This window comes from Vipera berus (genome assembly GCF_964194415.1).
Source record: "Vipera berus genome assembly, chromosome: 6".
Classification (NCBI taxonomy): domain Eukaryota; kingdom Metazoa; phylum Chordata; class Lepidosauria; order Squamata; family Viperidae; genus Vipera; species Vipera berus.
Genome location: NC_138208.1, coordinates 69634301 through 69654855, shown reverse-complemented (window position 1 = coordinate 69654855; position 20555 = coordinate 69634301). Strand labels below are relative to the sequence as shown.

General features: G+C 36.2%; 1 protein-coding gene across 1 annotated transcript in view; it reads left to right on the top strand.

The window, feature by feature from the left end:
* Positions 1-1030: 1030 nt before the first annotated feature.
* The window catches only part of STAB2 (stabilin 2), a gene marked incomplete at its 5' end in the record, with an annotated part of 101173 nt that continues 81648 nt past the window's right edge, over positions 1031-20555 (top strand). The window contains 8 exons of the mRNA XM_081330651.1: positions 1031-1111; positions 2469-2602; positions 5015-5130; positions 10289-10374; positions 12800-12869; positions 16368-16463; positions 17540-17665; positions 18174-18370. Coding sequence (XP_081186777.1) covers positions 1031-1111; positions 2469-2602; positions 5015-5130; positions 10289-10374; positions 12800-12869; positions 16368-16463; positions 17540-17665; positions 18174-18370 — 906 coding nt within the window. The remainder of the gene's footprint in view (positions 1112-2468; positions 2603-5014; positions 5131-10288; positions 10375-12799; positions 12870-16367; positions 16464-17539; positions 17666-18173; positions 18371-20555) is intronic.

Genomic DNA, 20555 nt, shown 5'->3' with positions numbered 1-20555 from the left:
CTGATACCTAAGATGTCGATGTTTAGTCTTGTCATCTCTTGTTTGACCACATCCAGCTTGCCTTGATTCATGGATCTTACATTCCAGGTTCCTATGGAGAAAAAATCTTTACAGCATCGGACTTTCCTTTCACCACCAGACACATCCACAGCTGAGCGTACTTTCGGCTTTGGCCCAGTCGCTTCATTCTTTCTGGCGCTACTAGTACTAGCCCTCTGCTCTTCCCCAGTAGCATACTGGACGCTTTCCGACCTGAGGGGCTCATCTTCCAGCGTCATATCGTTTTGCTGTTTGGTACTGTCCATAGGGTTTTCATGGCAAAGATACTGGAGTGGGTTGCCATTTCCTTCTCCAGTGAATCACGTTTTGTCAGAACTCTCTGCTATGACCTTTCCATCTTGGGTGGCCCTGCACGGCATAGCTCATAGCTTCATTGAATTACGCAAGCCCCTTCACCACGACAAGGCAGTAATCCATGAAAGGGAAATACTGTCTACATTTAACCAAAGCATAAATACATTTCTCCCACCTCAGGAAATTTTCTCATCAGTTACTTAGAGCTTCAATCAAGGGCAAATGGTCTTCTGACTGCCATTTAAGAAAGATTTGTGGGTGACACTTTGTGTCACAGCTACTTTCCCAAACAAGTGTCCAGAGTGTTATCCTCTGTCACTGACACTTGGTCTTCTGTCCTTGAAACTTTGCTGTCAACAACTGCAGAAACTGGGGAGGGGGAAGTTGTTGGGTGAGAGTTGATAGAGTGAAATAAGGCAGGATGCCAGTTAGGAAGTGTTAACTGGGCTTGCTGTAAGCATTTTCCACAATCCCATGCCTTTGGGGTAAGCTTTTCCTGTCCAGTATCAGGTTTTGTGTGGTCTCTATTCTTTGCTCACTGCAGGAGAAGAAGAAGAAAAGGAATGTGTGTTTGAATGGCACTATCTGCTGATGTGGAAGAACTGAGCAAAACAGCATCTTGGGATGTTCTATTAACACAGTGATAGAGTCCATTTACAGCCATTTCTTCTTCACCATGAGAAAGCAATTGCCACTTGCAATATTCCTATCCTTGGTGATGACAAACGCCGTCAGTCTTGTGGAAAATGCTCAACAGGTAAGAAGTATTTTATATTATGGTGATGGCAGAAGCTTATGTGTAAATTCATACTTTTTACCCCAAGTAGTCATACATCAAGGGCTTTGGGGTGAATTTTGAGCATGATTCAAGAGTTCAGGCTTGGAATTTCTGGCTGATAAATCAGAGATAAATTATAAATCAGTATTTATATTACTCTCTCTGTAAACATAGTTTAGTTAATTTATAATTTTAGTTATCCCTTGAGAATAAATATTCTTAAACAGAATTTACTTCAAATAAAGCTGTAAAGGGTTGGGCTTGTAAACCAAGTTGGATGAGACTGGTTTATGATGTCTCCGGAAAAGTTTTATGCTCAAGAATTTTCTCCTTCTGAGACTTGGAGGACTTTTCTCTGAAGAAAAAAAAATTGAATTCAATGCAAAAAACCATTTCCTTTCTCAGACAAATATTTATTTATTTATTTTATCCCCAGATATTATATCCTGATCTTATACCTATGCCCAATTAAACAATAAGAAAACTAACTGAAAAATTACAGGAAAAAATCAGAAACAGTTAAAAATATTTTCTGTCTCTTGAGAAAATCTGTTTCTAAGTAAGAGGTTTAGGCTGAAGACCTAACTGGCCTCTTTTAGTTCTATGATTCAAGAAAGGATGTTGTCATACAACAAAACATGTTGACCCATTTAAGTGTGTCTCAAAGAAAGGAAATAACCTCTGGGGGTAATTTTGCCAGGAAAAATAGTCTCCCCCAAAATAGTCTCCCCTATTTAAAGAACATAAATCTTTTTCAATGGCACATTCTGTGGTTGTGCCCAAACTAAATTGCCATAATGTCCTATTCTTGGGGTTGACCTTGAAGAGTCTATGAAAATTTCAGTTTATGTAAAACACAAATGAGAACTTGATTTAAGGGCTAAGGCCAATTGTATGAACTGTGGCTATATTTCTTGGACCAATGCAATATGGTATTAACTTTAAACTCTAGCTAATTTGGAGTTGCTTCATTTGCACGTTTCTTTAGGCTATTATCATACTCGGAGATCAGCATCAGAGTAGAACTGATTAGAAAGCATGCAGACAGGATCTTTTTGGTTCAACCTTTCTGGAACAGTGTCCCCCAGAATATGCACATGGAGCCTTCTTTTCTGGCTTTATGAGAGCCTTCTTTACTCCATCCCATACTTGAACAATGTTGTAGACCATTGCTGCTTTACTATTTCTTTTTATTCAGTATTCCTTGTTGTCCCTGAAGTCATCTATAAAATGAAATAGAACATTGATATGTCAAACTGCTATTAAAAGCACAGTTGTGCTCTTACAAAAATGTTTCTTTAATTTCCCTATCTCTCTCTTTCTCACTGTCCTCTAGGAAAGACAGAGATGTGATGAGGATATAATCTTTACCATAAAAACTAAATGTGGAGCTTGTTCTGTTAATTATAAAGCCAGGTGTCCTGAAGGTTACACCAAAGTTACCAAAGGCTCTGGGAGACGTGGATGCAGGTAATATTTATGTTAAGCACTTTCTACTCTGAAAGTTAATTACTTAAAGGGCTATTTTTTTCTGGTCAGGTTAAACTCTGTTCTTGCAATATATTTATGGATATATTTGGCAGGAAAAGAAAGAGGTTCTATTGACCCTCCCCTTAAACATACTGTACATACACACAAACCTGCAGATTCTATATTTCTAGCTACGAGTTTATTTGAAGTATATGGTATAGATGAGTGGAGGTGAAGATGGTGGGATGTATCTGGACATTTCTTCTATAGATGCACAAAGAATTCCTCTGGGTATTCAGGAACCCCATATTTCTAAGCCTCCTCAACACAGAGAGATGACTCCTACCCCACTTGCAACTGGGAGCTGAAGTGGGGTGAGAGCCTTTTCAAAGAATATGTTGTTGTCAAGTCCTAAACAGTTGCACTTTTAAGGTATTTGAAAGAAAATGAAGTACTGAAAATTTGGTTAGGCTGTGGAAGTAGTCAGGTTCAAGATCTGGGTAATGCTTTATTGAAGCTGATTGAAGGACCAAGCTACAATTGAAAATATTAGTCATGTTCATTAAGTGAAAATAGTTCTTGGGAAAGTCCCGTAAAGAAGTCTGATATACTAGATCATAATTAGCTCTCCATCCCATTGTAAGGAAGGGTTAAACTCAAAATAAAGTGGGTTGGAGATCATATTTGACATCTCTGCTAATAAGTGTGGCAGCATAGATTCTACTACTCTAAAACTTTTTTAATGTTACACTAGATGGCTAAGTGTGAAAGAAAGTGAGGACAAGGATTGAAGAGAAATCAAATCCTACAATATTTGGTTGATTAAAACAGTTAGAAATAAATGGAGGTTCAAGTAAGATTTTTTTTTTGCAAAGTCCTGTCAACCTTTAATAAACTTTTTGCTGACATCATGATTGAAAAGTTGCTGTTTTAGGGATTTGCTTATAGATAACAGATGGTATATGAGATGAAGAGATATCTGTTTGTAATTTTATAGGAGGTGAAGAGTTATTGAATTTGTTTATACGTGTGATGAAAGTTGCAAGTCACTTCACATTTTTTCTTTACTATATACTTCTTTTCTTTTTCATTTTTCTTTCTTTTTTATTTACTTCTGTTTAAGTTTTGTTTGTATATCTTTTACTATTGAAATTAAAATTCTTAATAGAAATTATATATTTTTTAAAGTATGAATACCAGTTGGGTGGAATAGTTAAAGACTAGAGGCCTGGGGAGAGGCATATTTGAGGAAACACCTGCTGCCAGCATCAAGCTCCCTTCGTCCAGTGCGCTCCCACAGGGAGGGTCTTCTCAGGGTGCCGCCGGTTAAAGATTGCCAGCGGGTAACACCCAGGGGTAGGGCCTTCTCAGTGGGTGCGCCTGCCCTGTGGAACCAGCTGCCTGCGGAGCTTAGGACCTCCGTTCATTCCGCCGGGACCTGAAGACCTGGCTCTTCGAGCTCTCTGGCCCAGGTTGAGAATTTTTTAATTTTAATTTTAACTGGGGTTTTTATTTTTCTCAGGGTTTTATTTAATCTTTTTTAATTTGTTTTAAGGTTTGTATTGATTTTCTTTTAAATGCCCTGTAAACCGCCCTGAGTCCTTCGGGAAAGGGCGGTATATAAATCTAAATAAATAAATAAATATTCAGTTCAACCTTCACCCTCTTTTTCAGCCTAGCTAACCTTACAAGGTTGTTATGGGGATAAAATAAAGCTTCCTACAGTGTAAATTACATTATGCTCCTAGAGGTGAAAAAGATATAATTTTAACAGAGAGAGAAAGCTCTGCAAGGAAAATAATAGAGCATCGGGGAGAATAATTCTAATTTAATCCTTCCCTCTGTGCTGCTTTTCTTTTTGCTGTTAAGGAAGTATTGTTAATTACAATAGTAAAAAAAATACAAACTAAATAGAAAAGAAGAAAAATGCTCTTATCTCCACCATATTAAACTGAAGTAAACATCAGTTCATCCACTTGTACAATAGGAAGGAAGTATATATGAAGTTTCAGCTGTTTCTCTGAATGCAGTGGATATTACTTACAGACCAAGCTTATTGTTTATTTACTGACAAATGTTGCCAGCCAGTCCCCTCATCTCTTCTACTGAGAGACCCTGATTTTTTCCTGCAGACATTGGATAGGAATTTACGTCTTTTTTCACTGCACAAACAAATAACCCAATTTCACTGCATTCAATTTTTATGTTTGTCCTGACATACTCAAATTCTCACTTGTATATAATGAAGTGGGCAGAAGCAGGCTCCTGTACAAAACCATTTTATTTCTTTTGACAAAATTCATTCCTTATATACAGCAGATATTATCCATGCTGTTGCTCTTCCATTAAAAGAAAATATTCCCCAAGTGGAAATCAAGAACCTTAACAAAAGTCTAAATCTTTGTCTTATAGATACCACTATGAAGTCAGCTCTTTATCTCTTTCTTTCAATGGTTGTCAGCATACCTGTATGCGAAAGTTGCAGCAGCCACAATGTTGCTCAGGATACTGGGGACAAGACTGCCTAGGTAAAGACCTTTATCCATGTGATATCAAATAATTATTGGGGTTTTTTTCTTGCTTTCAGAAATCAATTCCTGTTTTTTAACTTTTAGTGCAATATGCTTTACTTAACAGGGACATTCATGATTTATCTGAAAATATTTCGCAAACAATGGTGCAAAAATTTGTTTGGGGGGGCAGTTAAATCTTCCCTGTGAGGGTTGGGCAGTCTCTTATTTGAAATTGTGGGAAGCTGTGGTCAAAATATTCATGAACTACATGATATTTCAGGTTATAATGTTATGAAAAGTTCCTAACAATAGCAATATTCTTAACCCTAACCCAACAGCTCTGTTTGAACATCCTGAAATTCCTAGTTCATTAATTTAAATTAGGACAATTTAGAAAAATACAGTTCTTTGGCAATACATACATACATACATACCTATTTTCAAACCTATTTCACACCAGTACTTCTAGTATTTTATTCATAAAGTAATATTTATACCAGGGGTCTCCAAACTTGGCAACTTTAAGACTTGGGGACTTCAACTCTCAGAATTCTCTACGCTAGCTGGGGAATTCTGGGAGTTGAAGTGCACAAGTCTTAAAGTTGCCAAGTTTAGAGATCCCTGGATTATACCAGAGTATAAAAGAAGATAGGATTCCCGTCTTCCGATCCTGCACGCAGCCCAGCATCAAGGGGTTCAGGACTCCGTGCCCTCCGGCTGAGGTTCTTCCTGTTAGGGGATCCTAAATGGGCCAGAAGCCACCCCAGAGAAACAGCAAAGAAGGAAGTAAGTCCCGGGGACCTCGGAGAGACAGTGGGTGACCCGATCGGTCCAGGAGAAGCCTTCCAGAAACCAACAGGAGAAAGGCTAGCCTAACTTCAGAGTCTAGCCCAAGCTGTAAGCAACCAAAGTCAAAAGCACTATTTTAAGCTGATCCTAAACTGTGTGCTTGAATCTGGGTAAGAACATCAATTTTCTCTATCCTACCTATTAACTTTCCTGAAGGGGGGAAAAAAATTTCCCAAGAAGCAAAAAAACCTCTGAAAGTGAAGGAAGGGGACTTTTGCTGCACCATTTTGCTAACGGAAGTGGCAAATTAAAGACTATGACAGCTATGGCTTTCATGCAAGACTTGGTAAAAATCTGGAAAAAAAACTAATCTCTACTTGTGACCTTCAAAGCTTTAACAATAGAGAACAGCTGTGACAAAAAAGAAAACAATCTGGGCTGCAGATAAAGTGAGACTTACAAACTTTAGGGAACAAAAAAAAAACTTTTTTGAACTCTCTGGATTATAAGTATCTATTTAACTCTGACCTCAAAGCTATTTCCAGAGGGGGTGGAAATTGGATTCTTAGTCATCATGGAAAATCAGAGATTTATAGAAAGAACTTACCAAGAAAAAATAAATAATTTTCAAGAGGAGACATATGACATGTTGCAACTAATTCAAATAACAATGATTTCAAACCACAAAGAAATCCAAAATAACTTTGAAAATATAAACCAACTCATCTCCAATTCAACTTTACAACAAAAAAAATTCCAGGAAAATACATCAGAGAAGGAACAGATAAAACAGATAACTGAATACAAATCTGAGGATAGAGATTTAAAGGCGGAAGCATACAAAACAAACAAGTATGATTTAATCCAAGGGAAAAAAAACTTACAAGAAATACTGGATTTGGAAAAGACAACCTATATTTCAACACCACAAAATAAACTTGAGGATAAGAAAAAAGACTGGATAAAATGGACTGCAGAGATGCCAGGGAAAAGACTAGAACTGGAGGGACAAAAAGTGAGAAGAGAGGCAGAGAGAAAAAGAAGGAAAAAGATTTTCAACAAAAATGAGTGGGCAAATGCCTCTAATAAAGATATTGTACTTGACTTATTTTTTATATCTACAGTAACACCTATAAGAATATGGAAAGATTCTTTGACTCAGTAGAACATATTGATTAAGAAAGACATTGGGCAAAAGAAAAAGGCTAAAGTGAAAATTAAGAAAATAGATGAGGGGGGCCTATGAGAGAGAATATTCACAAAGGAAACACCTATTTGAGAATGGTTAAAGAGAAAAATTTTGAATGTGAATTTGACTTTAAGAGGGAAGAGTTCCTCAAGTAACATAGTACTTTCTTTTTCTTTTATTTTTGGATCTGAGCAATATAAAAGAGTTGGAATGGCTTATATAAAGGAAATGTTTTAGATATCTAAAGGTGATTGACTTTAAGAAAATTATAAATGGATTAAAAATGTTTTGACTAGGAGCTAAAAGATTAGAGGATTAGATTTATTAAATGGAATATCTCAAAATTAAATACATTTTCAATTATGGTAAAAAAGAACGAAAAAAAATGGAAATAAATATGTGTTAGCTTATAGGAAATAGGGATTTTAAGTAGCATACTATCTTTTTATTTTATTCTTATTCTTATTCTTTCCCTTTTTAGTCTTATTTATTCCTTAAGAAATGTAAAAGTATTGGGTTGGTTTACATGAGAAAAATAGATTTAAATATATTAAATGTAATTAACTCTGAGAAAATCTTAACCAGTAAAAATGCTTAGAACATTGGGGGGGGGGAATGTAAACAAGAACTGTAAACAGGATATATAATCAGAATGACTAGATAGAAAAGGAATATTATATTAATGTGATTATTATTTGTAGAAATATTAGAAAACTTTTATATTTAATTATTTATTAAAACAATAAAAATTGTATTAACTTAAGGCTGGTAAAAGAGAACATATGGGGAAAAGAGGAAATCAAGTAAAGTTATCATGTGGATTATAGATTATAGAATTTAATTGTTAGTGAATGTTTGTTAAATGTAAACCCAGACAATACACTGTCTACTGAATATTAAGGTGATTATGTTAAAAAATTAATAAAACATACTTAAAAAAGAAGAAGAAGATAGGATTCCCTGTTGGAGAGCAACCATCTCAGCCGGAAGGTGGAATTAGACTGGACTCATTACATTTTATTTATTTTATTTATTTTAATTAATAAATACAAGAGGGCAAGGTCTGACTTCCCGCTCCCCAAATGTTTTTCCCAGGTGATGGCTGAACACTAGGGAGATTCCTGTGAAATAGATATAGGACAATAAAGTAGCTAGCTACACATGTGGGTCTGGTTGTTCACACTTGACATTCCCAGAGTTTTAATAATGCAACTCGTTACTTCATTACATACTTTCTCCTAATAACTGAGGACTATGCAATGGAGTTAGAAGCCAACTTTGCATTTCTCTTCAACTGTGTGAAATGTTTTGGATCTCTGACTATATTGATTAAATCCATATGTCATGTTTTTAAGAAAAACTCACAGTTCTATAGGAGGGATGATACTCCATCATTATACATGTTAATGCAAATAGAAAATGTTTTGTTTGGAATTTCCCGAGATATGGGAGAAAAGCCCCTTTTTAAATGTTATATGGCAGGCTTAGGTGTTGCATCACTGTTTACATGTGCTTTCTCTCTTACAATACTGAAAACTATGATGTTAGATTTTAGCAATAAGGGCTAGGTGTGGCTTCAGTTATTATAAAAAGGTGGATTAGAAACTTTGTGCAAGTAAAGACCACAAGTTGCCTCTGAGTGAATCGAAAGGAAAAAAAGAACAAAAAGAAACTTTCCAAAGTTTTATATTTATATTTTATATTAATCACTCTTGTTCATAGTACAGAACTTCTCCCATGCATTCATGGCCTATTTGGAAGCAGTGGAATTAATTCCACGTAGTATTCCAATTTTCACACACTTACATCCGCATGCATAAGATTCTGTTCTTACCATTACAGAGAAATGTCTAGCATTCTGTGAAACAGAAAAAAAACAACAAAAGGAAATCCTTTGTTTTCCAAGAAACAATTGTAGAATAATGGGGTAATAATGCAAAAATACAAACTGATAAAGAATTGCTTCTGTTGTAGCTTCAAAACAAGAGACAACAGGGAAGTGGAAAATAACTGTCAGCAGTTCTTAGAAAACCAACTTTTTTCAATTATTTGCTTTCATTATTTGAATCTACTCCAGTTGCAATTTAAATTTGATTTTCAGATAGAAAGATACTTGATCATTTTGTTGAATCAAATTAGGTCTGTAAGAACTAAGAAGGGTTCAATCCTATTATTTGATCTAGATCTTTTAATAGCTTTTGTGTCATTAGCACTGGCATCCTTTCAAACAGTTCTTCTTGTATTTGTTTCTGAGTACAGTTTAAAGTCTTGGTTTTCACCTTCAGTGACTTAAATAGTTTAGTTTAGACCCATATCTGAGGGACTGGCATTCTTTCACCAATACAGGCCACACCATCAACAACCTATTAAGATATTAATAATAAATAAGAGCTTTTCAGTTACGGTCATTTCTGTAGGAATTTCTTCTTGGATGTTAGTCAGATCCTGCAGAGGACTGGAAATGTGTTTCTTTTGCTTTTAATTTCAAGGCCAATCTTGTAATGAAATATTTACTTTGTTGACTATTTATGCTTTTATTTCAGTTTATTTTAATTGGTTTACTCTTAACATTGTTTAAATTTCAGCAATGGAGTTGTACATTTTGCACTAAGTCTGAAAGCTAACTAAAAAAGGCATTAAATGTGTCATATTACATGAGTTTTACGTTTTAGACCCTAATCTCTGAATTTAAATCCCTGTTGGTTAGGTTATAAACTTAAAGCTATATAATTTATACTTAAATATATATAGAATACATGCTGGTCAGCCTCAATGGGATTTAATTCTGAATACAAAATTATAGTTGGTTTTGAGGGAATAACATATACCATATCAAATTATTATTTTCAGTTGTTCCATTTTTTTATGTTTGGATAAAATTATCTGGATAGAGGCTAGGGTTCAGTTCCAAAATAGCTATAGGATTAAGCAACAGTCAAATCATAATGGCTTTTATAGACTAAAGAACAAGAGCTAGTTGTCCATTAATCTAAGGTTACACCTTGCTAAAATAATCTTGTCATGATAGATGGCAAATTAAAAAGAACTTAGACAAACTAGTGATATGATTAACTAGCAAACACTGTTCTTCTATAGAATTTGCTTTCAAAATTGCAATTAAACAGTTATGACGGATTCACTGCCCTAAACTCTAAGTCTAATAATGAATAAATCTTGTTTACTGATCATTTTCAGAGTGTCCAGGTGGATCATCGTCACCTTGCAATAACAGAGGACATTGTTTTCAGAGTATTTGGGGAAATGGAACATGCACTTGTCAGGTATGTGTATCTTTTGTAATTATTTAACGTTTTTTTTTAAAAAGGGCTTATTCATGATAGTTTTAAAGAAAATGAAAGGCATGTGCTAACCATATCTCTTTTACTAACATAAAAATCCAGATTTTATTGTTTTAAAGAGTTGACCAAAGAACAGGGAATACATTGTCTACATAATACCTGTTTCCCTGAAAGTAAGGCCTACCCCAAAAATAAGCCCTAGCTTGATTTTGGAAGGTGGGCCTAATATAAGCCCTACCTCGAAAATAAGCCCTAGTTTTGGGGCAAGGCACATCTAAAAATCAAGCTAGGGCAGAGGGGGTGGATCTGCCCCACGTGCCCCGCACTTACTTACCTTGCAGCCAGGCCTCTCCTCGCCAGCCCACTTCTTCTACGGCGTCTTCTGCAATCAGGCCTGAATTTCGCAGTCAGAGGCCTTTCAAAGGAGGCCACTGCAGCTGAGAATCGAGCTATAGATTTAATCCATAGCTCGGTTCTGCAAGAGACCTCCAACTGAGGACTGAGGTATGGATTCAATCCATAGCTTGGTACTCGTCTGCAGAGGCTTTCCAGAAAGACCTGATTGCAAAATGCAGGCTGGAATGCAGCTGCAGCATGAAGCTGCTCCTTCGTCCCAAGAAGAAGAGGGACGGCTGGGTGGGCTGTCAGTGCCAGAGGGGAGTAAGACATGCCCCCCAAAGTAAGACCTGATGCCTCTTTTGGAGGCAAAAATAAATAAATAAATAAGACTGGGTCTTATTTTTGTGGAAACACAGGTATTAAGTGTGGATTTGACTCAAAATCCTTTTGCCAATTTATATTTGACATAAGTTATGAAGATTTAATGTTGTAGGTCCTGTTTCAGTTTGCCTCTTAGAGAAACATGATGAATAATTTGTACTTGTACTCATTGCATGGGTTACATTGACCCACAATTGTATAGGCCATCTAGTTGGAGTTTTATTTTCACCGTGAAACACTTCTCAAGGACAACTAACTCTAAGCCATCTTGACTTTTTGGCACATAAGTAAGGAAAATTGAAATAAGAAGTTAGGATGAATTCCTTTAACATAATTCTTTTCTATATATGTTAATATAGCTTTTATGGTTTAGTGATATTTCTCTGGAGACTTCTTTAAGAATGAACTTATTAAAATGCCAATTTGTTCCTCATTTATGATTAAAATGCCTATAAAACCCCTGCCTCAAGGGGAAACAGTAGATTCAAGGTTAAATTCTGCTGTGTTTCCTTATTTCTGTCCCTCCTTTCCTCAATAAAGTAGGGGTCAGCTTGTTAGTATCACAGGTTAGTTCCTTGACATCTCTCATATATTAAAGCATGTTGTGTTCCAAAAATGTATCCTAATATTTTCACATCATAAATAATATCTATTTGTCCCTTCATATTATATGGGATCCTTATTAGTTATAAAGCAATTCTTTCTATAATGAGCTTACCTATTAATGTATAGCAGTATTTCTCAATCTGGGCAATTTTAAGATGTATGGAGCAATTCCCAGTATGCTGGCTGGAGAATTCTGGAAGTTGATCCATACACCTTAAAATAACCCGGGCTGAGAATCACTGATGTATATACATGTTCAGATTGGCTTTGATCAACTTTCTGTGTAAGAGCCATATAATTTTAGCGCTCTACTCCTGTCTGATTTCATGACTGATATGAGTTACTGCTAATGAAAGTTTAATGAAAAGGCATTACTTAGTCTGAAAAGATTCAAGATTCCTCCTGTTTTTTTTCATTCCATGGACTTACTCAGTCCTCTTGCCATCACTGTAACCTGCTAGCTTTGTAAAACAAAGCAATCGTTTCAATTGTCTCTAGTTGTTGGCTGGAGGTTTCCTCCATAGTAATGCACAAAGTGACCTATTGGCATGATCCCAATAATATTTTTTTAGCAATAGATTCATGAGGTAGAGTTGTGTTTATTATATAGAATGGACTTTATTTATTTGTTTTAAAAAATCTGGATTGTCATCTTTGGCAAAGTAGTTTGCAGTTGAATAAACTATAGCGGTTAATAGGATATTTTTATTTGTTTATTTATTTGAATCTATGGCATATTTTCCCCATAACAACAAATCTGTGAGTAGATTGGTCTGAGAAAAGCACGTGTTCTAAAAATAATCTAGTGAGCCTCTATGAGTGAGGATGGACCAGGGTTTGCCTGTTTCTAGGCCAGCACCTGTCAGAGACTGAGCTCTACAAACTCAGTTGCTTTTGCTGAGGAAAGAAAGAGAGTTGACTTTCCTACGAATCTTTGTGCCCAAAAATACAATGATTATGAAAAACCAGAGCTCCAACTTAACCAGGATATATCCAGTAAATACGTATAAGCTGACTGTCAACTATTCCTGTGGGTGAAACTAAATCAAAGGAGAAAACTATCTCTTCTTATTTTTTGCAGAAAGCATTTGCTGGAACTGCCTGTGAAAAGTGTGCAAAAGACAATGTTTTTGGACCCAACTGTACTGCAGGTATATCTGGTGTCAGTTCCCTTTAAAAAAAAGAAAAGAAAATATAATCAAATCTCACATTAAAATGGCACAACTGTTTCCACACAAAAGATTGCAGTATAAAAATGGGACATTATCCAGAATAAGGTGGTACCTCTTATCTAAACGTGGCTCTCAAATATTTCTCATGAAATATAACATTTTAATTTATCAAAACCTTTCTACAAATTAGCTTTTGATATTCATGAGTTTCTTTCTGACCTAACAAAACCATGATAATGAGGTTTGGAAAATGAACAAAGATCTACCCACCAATTTGCAGATGCAAGAAATTAAAAATCCAAATTAACAAAACATTTTACCACCATGATATCAAATGGGTCCACAGCATGTATATGTAAAACCACAGGTATTGAAACCAAAACTAAGAACAACTATTTGTAGTCCTACACAGCTGAGAGCCTAGAAGAACTGAGTGGAAGTATATTCATGAAATTGCCTTTGGCTTCTTTCTTACAACCAAAGAATTCCTGAGAAGTACATCTAGAAACAAAAATTCTCTCTAAATTGATACTTAGCTCAGCTACAGCTTCCATGTATGCTACATTTAATATTTACTATTCACATACAGTAGATGTTCCAAGTAGATCATCATCAGTAGGAATAGCAACAGCACTTAGACTTATATCCTGCTTCAGTGATTTATAGCCCCCTCTAAGCGGTTTACAGAGTCAACAATCTGGGTTCTCATTTTACAGACCTTAGAAAGCTCGAAGGCTGAGTCAACCTTGAGCTGGTGAGAATCGAACTGCCAAACTGCTGGCAGCTGGCAGTCAGCAGAAGTAGCCTGCAGTACTGCATTCTAATCACTGTGCCACCACAGTAGATTTCAGCCTGCTTTGACGTAGTTTAGCAAGAAGGTCTGGTTCCCCCAAATCTAACAATTATTATTTATTACAGTTCTATATGACTTCCTATTAAAAGAAATATCAAAGTAACTTGCTATTAAAGAGTGCATTTACAATTTAAAATGAGTTAAATGTATTAATTAAAAGAATTAATAAAAGATACTTTAAGAAGTTGTATTAAAAATGCAGTGCAGTACAATACAAAATAAAATCAGCACGACAAGCATGAATACAGAAGATAGTTACAGCAACAATTAAAATGTTTAAAATTGCAACAGATAAGCACACATATTAATTAATCATTTACAATATCTTTCTGAAAATCTGTTGCATAGTTCTATTGGTTTATGCTCACATTCCTTATTCTATAGTAATGCAGCTCTTTATGTAGCAGACCTCAAGTTGGAGAAGGTTAATTTACTGCTGAACTAAACAAAAATGCTAGGCACTGACCTTGGCATCTTTTGTATGTAAAGTATATGCCCTACCACTGAACCACAGCCCTTCCTTCCCATTCAGTTCTTTCTCTAACTACACAGAAAAGGTTTCCAACAATTGACCACTGTAGCTCTGTGCTTAACCAACTTTTTCTGAGATGCTTTGATAGAGAAACGTTTCCTGTAGATAGCTTCTGCTCTATGTGTTGAGGGAAACAGCCGTAATCAGCATATTAACTAAGTGGCTGAGGATGTGCTGAGAATGGACTGAAAGCATTTCCTACAGATATTTCCTAGGCAATACTGTAGTTTAACCTTACAGTTATTTACTTCTAACAAGCATATGAGAAACATGGAGACCAAGAGTCAACAGAATTCCCAGGCAGTAAACTGCCAGAAATCTCAGCCTATAATGCTAAAGGTAATTTGGGGAGTTGTCTCAAATAATCTGGGAAGAGCCAAGAGGATGCTTCCTACATAAGACCCAGTTTTGTGACTGCCATTAAAAGTAAGAAGATTTTGATGAAATATAGAACATTGATCAGTGGAACAACTTGCCTCCAGAAGTTGTGGATGCTCGAACATTGGAAATTTTTAAGAGATTGGATAGTCATTTGTCTGAAATGGTATAGGGCAGGGGTAGGCAACCTTGGCTCTTTTATGACTCGTGGACATCAACTCCCAGAATTCCTGAGCCAGCATTGAAGTCCACGAGTCATTAAAGAGCCAAGGTTGCCTACCCGTGGTCTAGGGTTTCCTGCCTAAGCAGGAAAAATCCCTTCCAACTCTGTTATTCTGTAGTAAGAGGTGGATCCCTAGGAGGGAGAGAGGGGGATGCATTCCAGAGGAGTAAAAGGAAACTTAGTCCAGATATAATATGCAAGAGAAGGAGGGTGAAGACAGTCCCTCCTTAATAGTTCATAGAGTATATTGTCGTTGCAGATACTATAGTAGACTCCTTAGCGTGGCAAGAGTTTATCTATAGGTGTGAAACAGCTTACAAGACTTTCCATGTGTCATTCTCAGTTTTGGTCCTGACAGATGTGTAGTCCAGGTTAAGGATAAAATATTCAACAACAGCAACAACCACAAAACTTTATTACAGTCAGAAACCAGAAATAATGAGAAATAAGTATACATAAGAAAAGAAAAGTGGCATGATTCTTCTTATCTCATTGCATACAATATATCCTAATTACCAAAAAGAAAACCCCTAGAAAACTTTACAGTTACATAAGTAATTTCTATAAGTACTTAGGTATTTTTCTAGCAACCCCAACTGCAGTTTGTTGCATAGTTATTTATCATTGCAATTTATAAAACTCCCCAACAATTTCACATACTTAGATGGTTACAAAGAGTTAAAATATACAATACACTAAAATCAATCAATAAACATTGGCCATGCTTGGAGGAATGGGGAATTGTAACAATTAATCAATACAGATTTATAAATGGTTTGATGTAAAGCAGCAATTATGTATCATAGCATTATGTGGCTTACTATGATGGACCTTCTTGAAACCTATGAATGAGTGATAGACAACCTTTTTGAGACTACTAACTTAAGAAGGTGTGGAGGGATTGGGGTAAAAGATAAGTACAGTAATCATGTCCCATAACTAGATGGGATAGAGGAGAGGTTAAGTATTTGCTGGGCCATTTGCGATTTGAGATACATTAAGCTTGTCTGAAAGCTGAGCATTAAATAAATAAATGAATGAATGAATGGTGCCTAAATAAAAAAATAAAATCACGAATGAAGGTGAATATCTGTGTCCCAGGATAATGTTGCAGGTTCCAATCTGAGTTGGTCACCAGGACCAGAGGCTTTGTCTTCGAAGCTTTCGGACTCGTGCTGGGGCACAATTGAAAATGATCAGCATTTAGTAAATTGCCACCAATATTTAGTAACATGTGCAAGAAGGCTTAGGAAAAAAACAAAATAAGAGCTTAGGATCAGATGTGGCCCAGGAGCTTCTTTAACCTATCAATAAACTCAAGTCAAGCTTAGGCAAAAGAAAGTTTTGTTCATATATCTATATGGGTTATTTTAATAGACTCCAGGGAAAATCATAACTCGTAGGTTCAGGTATCTTCCGTCCCCAATAGCTATAGAACAAAATGTACAGCTCAAATATTGCAGACTCCACTCAAGGCTTCCTTCCTCTTAGTATGCAGCTGCATTCATGGAATATGCAACAATGGGATAACTGGTGATGGACAATGCCTGTGTCTGTCTGGATACAAAGGTCTTCATTGTGATCAACGTAAGTAGCACATTTTTGGACATGGGCACGTCTTTTTATTCGTGGCAGCTAATGAGTCTCATGTTAATGAACTCATCATAGAGTTAGTAGCCATTCAAGAAATGATGTATGTATCATGAACTGTTGAAAAGAAGTCCCCTTCTAAAAGCTCTGTTCAGAGCTGTAGTTTTCTACATACAACGTCTGCTGCTAGTTCAACAGTAGCAGCAACTGTAGAAGCAAAGTGATTAGGTTCAAAGATAAAGAGAAGTGCTGCTAATGCATTTTATCCCATGTAATAAGTTTAGGACTTGTGTTTCTACCTCACTGGTCAGAAAAGAATTTTTCCTGTGATTAACTTTGATAAAAATCATCTTTTGTCTTATGTCCTGGTTATTGGCACGCCCTTTCCTAATATCAAAGCCTCTCTACTTCTCCATCTCCACTCTCCCATTCCTTCCTTCCTTATTTTTATTTTTAGGCAGCATCAGGTATGCATAGTTATCCATGTACATAAGCAAACTCTGGAAATGTTAGCACATATTTTAGGTCATAAGCAATATATTGATCTTATATATATTGATCTCAAATACTAATGATGATGAATAAGTGAAATAATAACAGAATTAAAATTATTATGCTCCTTCTTAGGTATATATTTTATGTTTACCTAGTTCTTTATCTTTATCTATTAAGTGAACATAATTGTTATTTGTCACTTAGTATCTTGGGTTCCTTAATATATCTGCTCCAAGGATATAAATGTCTGGCTTGGTTTGTCAGAGTAATGTATGATGCTACGCCGACTTCTTGGTTCAACAAGCACTGCTGTGTTTGAAATCCAATTCACTGGATTTAAAAGAGAATTTTGGGAATTGTGGTAATTAATACACATTTATAAAGAAACCAAGTTGGAGAAAGCTAAATTAAGAATGACTTGTATTTTTGTACTTTTTCTCTTACCGTCAAGTCCAACGAAGTTTTTGGAAAGGTAGTCTTCTAATGTTGAAGTTGTAATACAGTTAATGCTTGAAGAGATGTGTTAGTTTGCTTAGCCTTGTAGCTTAGCATAGCAATACTGGGTTTTCTTTATCCAGCAATACCAGAATGTGAAGGCTTACAGTGCCCAGAAAATTCCAGATGTTCTGTATCAAATGGAGACAAAAGCCAGCTGGAATGCAAGTGCCTTCCCAATTACGAAGGTGATGGCAAACAGTGTAAACGTAAGTAACATTCAGCCCAGAACAGCTTTCTATTTTAATTGAGTGGAACTAGTTTAATATCAGTACTTAGAATAAAGATTTTCAAGCTCCCAACAATGCAAAATATTCAATAAGACTTCATTCATTCATATGCTTATTTATTCATTCATTTCATACTTTACCCACCACAATGGAGAGATGCTCCAACACCAAATTTTGAATGTTAGTGGCAAACAAGACTAGTTATATCACTAGGCAGAATATGAGTATTTTGTTGTTCTTTTTTTCAACCATATACCTATCCAAGGCCAGCTCTGGTGGCATAAGTGACCTTTTCCTTCACTGTCAATGAATCCAGTGGTAACTTAACATATATTTCAGATCAAGTGCCAAATATGGTAAAGTGTAATGTAATCATGGTACAATTATACTGATCAATGACATTTGGTCAAATAAAAACAATGGACATAATACGTGCTTATGTGAGCTCTTATTTTGTTGTGTTTGTATCATTATTTCTTTCCCAAAGCTATCAATCCATGCTCCAAAATGGTTTGTGATCCTCATGCTGATTGCCTGTATCTTGGACCCAATCATCATAACTGTACGTGCCAATATGGATATGAAGGTGATGGCCAAGTATGCGTACCAATAAATCCTTGCCAAACAAACTTTGGTAACTGCCCTATAGATTCCACAGTCTGTAAATACGATGGCCCTGGAAAGGTAAGTGTACAAGTGGAATAAATTCTGGCTGAATTGGGAAAAATATATTAAATATAAGAATAGTTCAATGTCCTGTTTCCAAATCAAAAGAGCATCTATTAGTTGTTGGTTTTTTTTAAAATGAGCACAGTCTTTGCTGTGGAATCTTTGCTAGATCTCTGGATAAATAGCTTCTGATTATTGCCAGCCATGGTTCAGTATGTATTGTGGACACTTCTATACATGCGTAATATTTTCACTACTCAGTGAATAGGAAGAGGAGAGGTGAGCACAAGTTTAATCCACATCATTTCTTTGATCTTTCTCCCACACACTTGCTGCTTAGTCAGTGAAGTATTTGAGGAAAAAGAAAAAGGAGGAGGGGTATATGGCTCTTTAACCACTGCTCAGTTGAGCAGCATAGGAGAGATGTTATTAATGACCAAGATTCCCAGTTCAGGATACCTGATGAATGTCAGTGTAATGTTCCCCTGGAAGTGTGAAGCTCCCTTCAGGATATTTTTGAAACAAATTGATTGATTGATTATGTGCCATGAAGTCACTTTTAGTCTGTCCATTTTAAGCAACTCTGGGTGGCTCACAATAATAAAATAGATTTTTCTCAATGATGATCTATCCCTAATCTACTTTTCAGCACTCCCAAGGGTACACTTATCGCCACAACTGAGTCCATCCATCTTGGTGCTGGTCATCCTTTCATCTCTTTCTTTCCAATTTTGCCAGCCTTAGAGCCCAATCCAGAGAGCTAAATCTTCACATAAGGTGTTCAAAATAGAATAATTTGAGCCTGGTATTTAATAATAATAATAATAATAATAATAATAATAATAATAATAATAATAATAATAATAATAATAATAATAATAATAATAATAATAATAATAATAAGAAGAAGAAGAAGAAGAAGAAGAAGAAGAAGAAGAAGAAGAAGAAGAAGAAGAAGAAGAAGAAGAAGAAGAAGAAGAAGAAGAAGAAGAAGAAGTTGGAAGGGACCTTGGAGGTCATCTAGTCCAATCCCCTGCTCAGGCAGGAAACCCTATACCATTTCAGGCAAATGGCTGTCCAGTCTCTTCTTAAAAACTTCCAGTGTTGGAGCATTCACCACTTCTGGAGGCAGGTTGTTCCACTGGTTAATTGTTCTAACTGTCAGGAAGTTTCTCCTTAGTTCTAGGTTGCTTCTCTCCTTGACTAGTTTCCATCCATTGCTTCTTGTCCTGCTTTCAGGTGCTTTGGAGAATAGCTTGAGTCCCTCTTCTTTGTGGCAGTCCCTGAGATATTGGAACACTACTATCATGTCACCCCTCACCCTTCTCTTCATTAAACTACACATACCCAATTCCAGCAACCGTTCCCTATATGTTTTAGCCTCCAGCCCCCTAATCATCTTTGTTGCTCTTCTCTGTACCCTTTCTAGAGTCTCGACATCTTTTTTACATCATGGTGACCAAAACTGGATGCAGTATTCCAGGTGTGGCCTTACCAAAGCATTGTAAAGTGGTATTAGTACTTCACGCGATCTTGATTCTATCCCTCTGTTAATGCAGCCTAGCACTGTGTTGGCTTTTTTGGCAGCTGCAGCACACTGCTGGCTCATATTGAAGTGATTGTCTACTAGGACTCCGAGATCCCTCTCACAGTTACTACTATTGAGCAAGGTACCACCTATACTATACCTGTGCATTTGATTTTTCCTGCCTAAATGTAGAACCTTACTTTTTTCACCATTGAATTTCATTTTGTTAGATAGCGTCCAGTGTTCGAGTCTGTCCAGATCCTCCTGTATTTTAAGCCTATCTTCTGGAGTATTGGCTATTCCTGACAGCTTGGTGTCGTCTGCAAATTTGATGAGGTCCCCATCTATCCCCTCATCCAAATCGTTGATGAAGATGTTGAAGAGCACTGGGCCCAGAACAGAGCCCTGGGGCAACCCACTACACACTTCCTTCGAGTGACAATTCTGAGTTGATTTGTTGAATGATTCATCAGTTTCTTTTCTTGGCTATTCTCTGCAGTCTTCTCCAACATCAAAGTTCAACGGCATTGATACTTTTTCTATCTTGTTTCTTCAAAGTCCAACCTTAGTCACAGGGACTACCATGACTTGCACATTTCTGATCTTTGTAGGTATAGACATATCAGAGCATTTGAATATCTTTCCCAAAGCCTTCAGGACTGCTCTACCTAA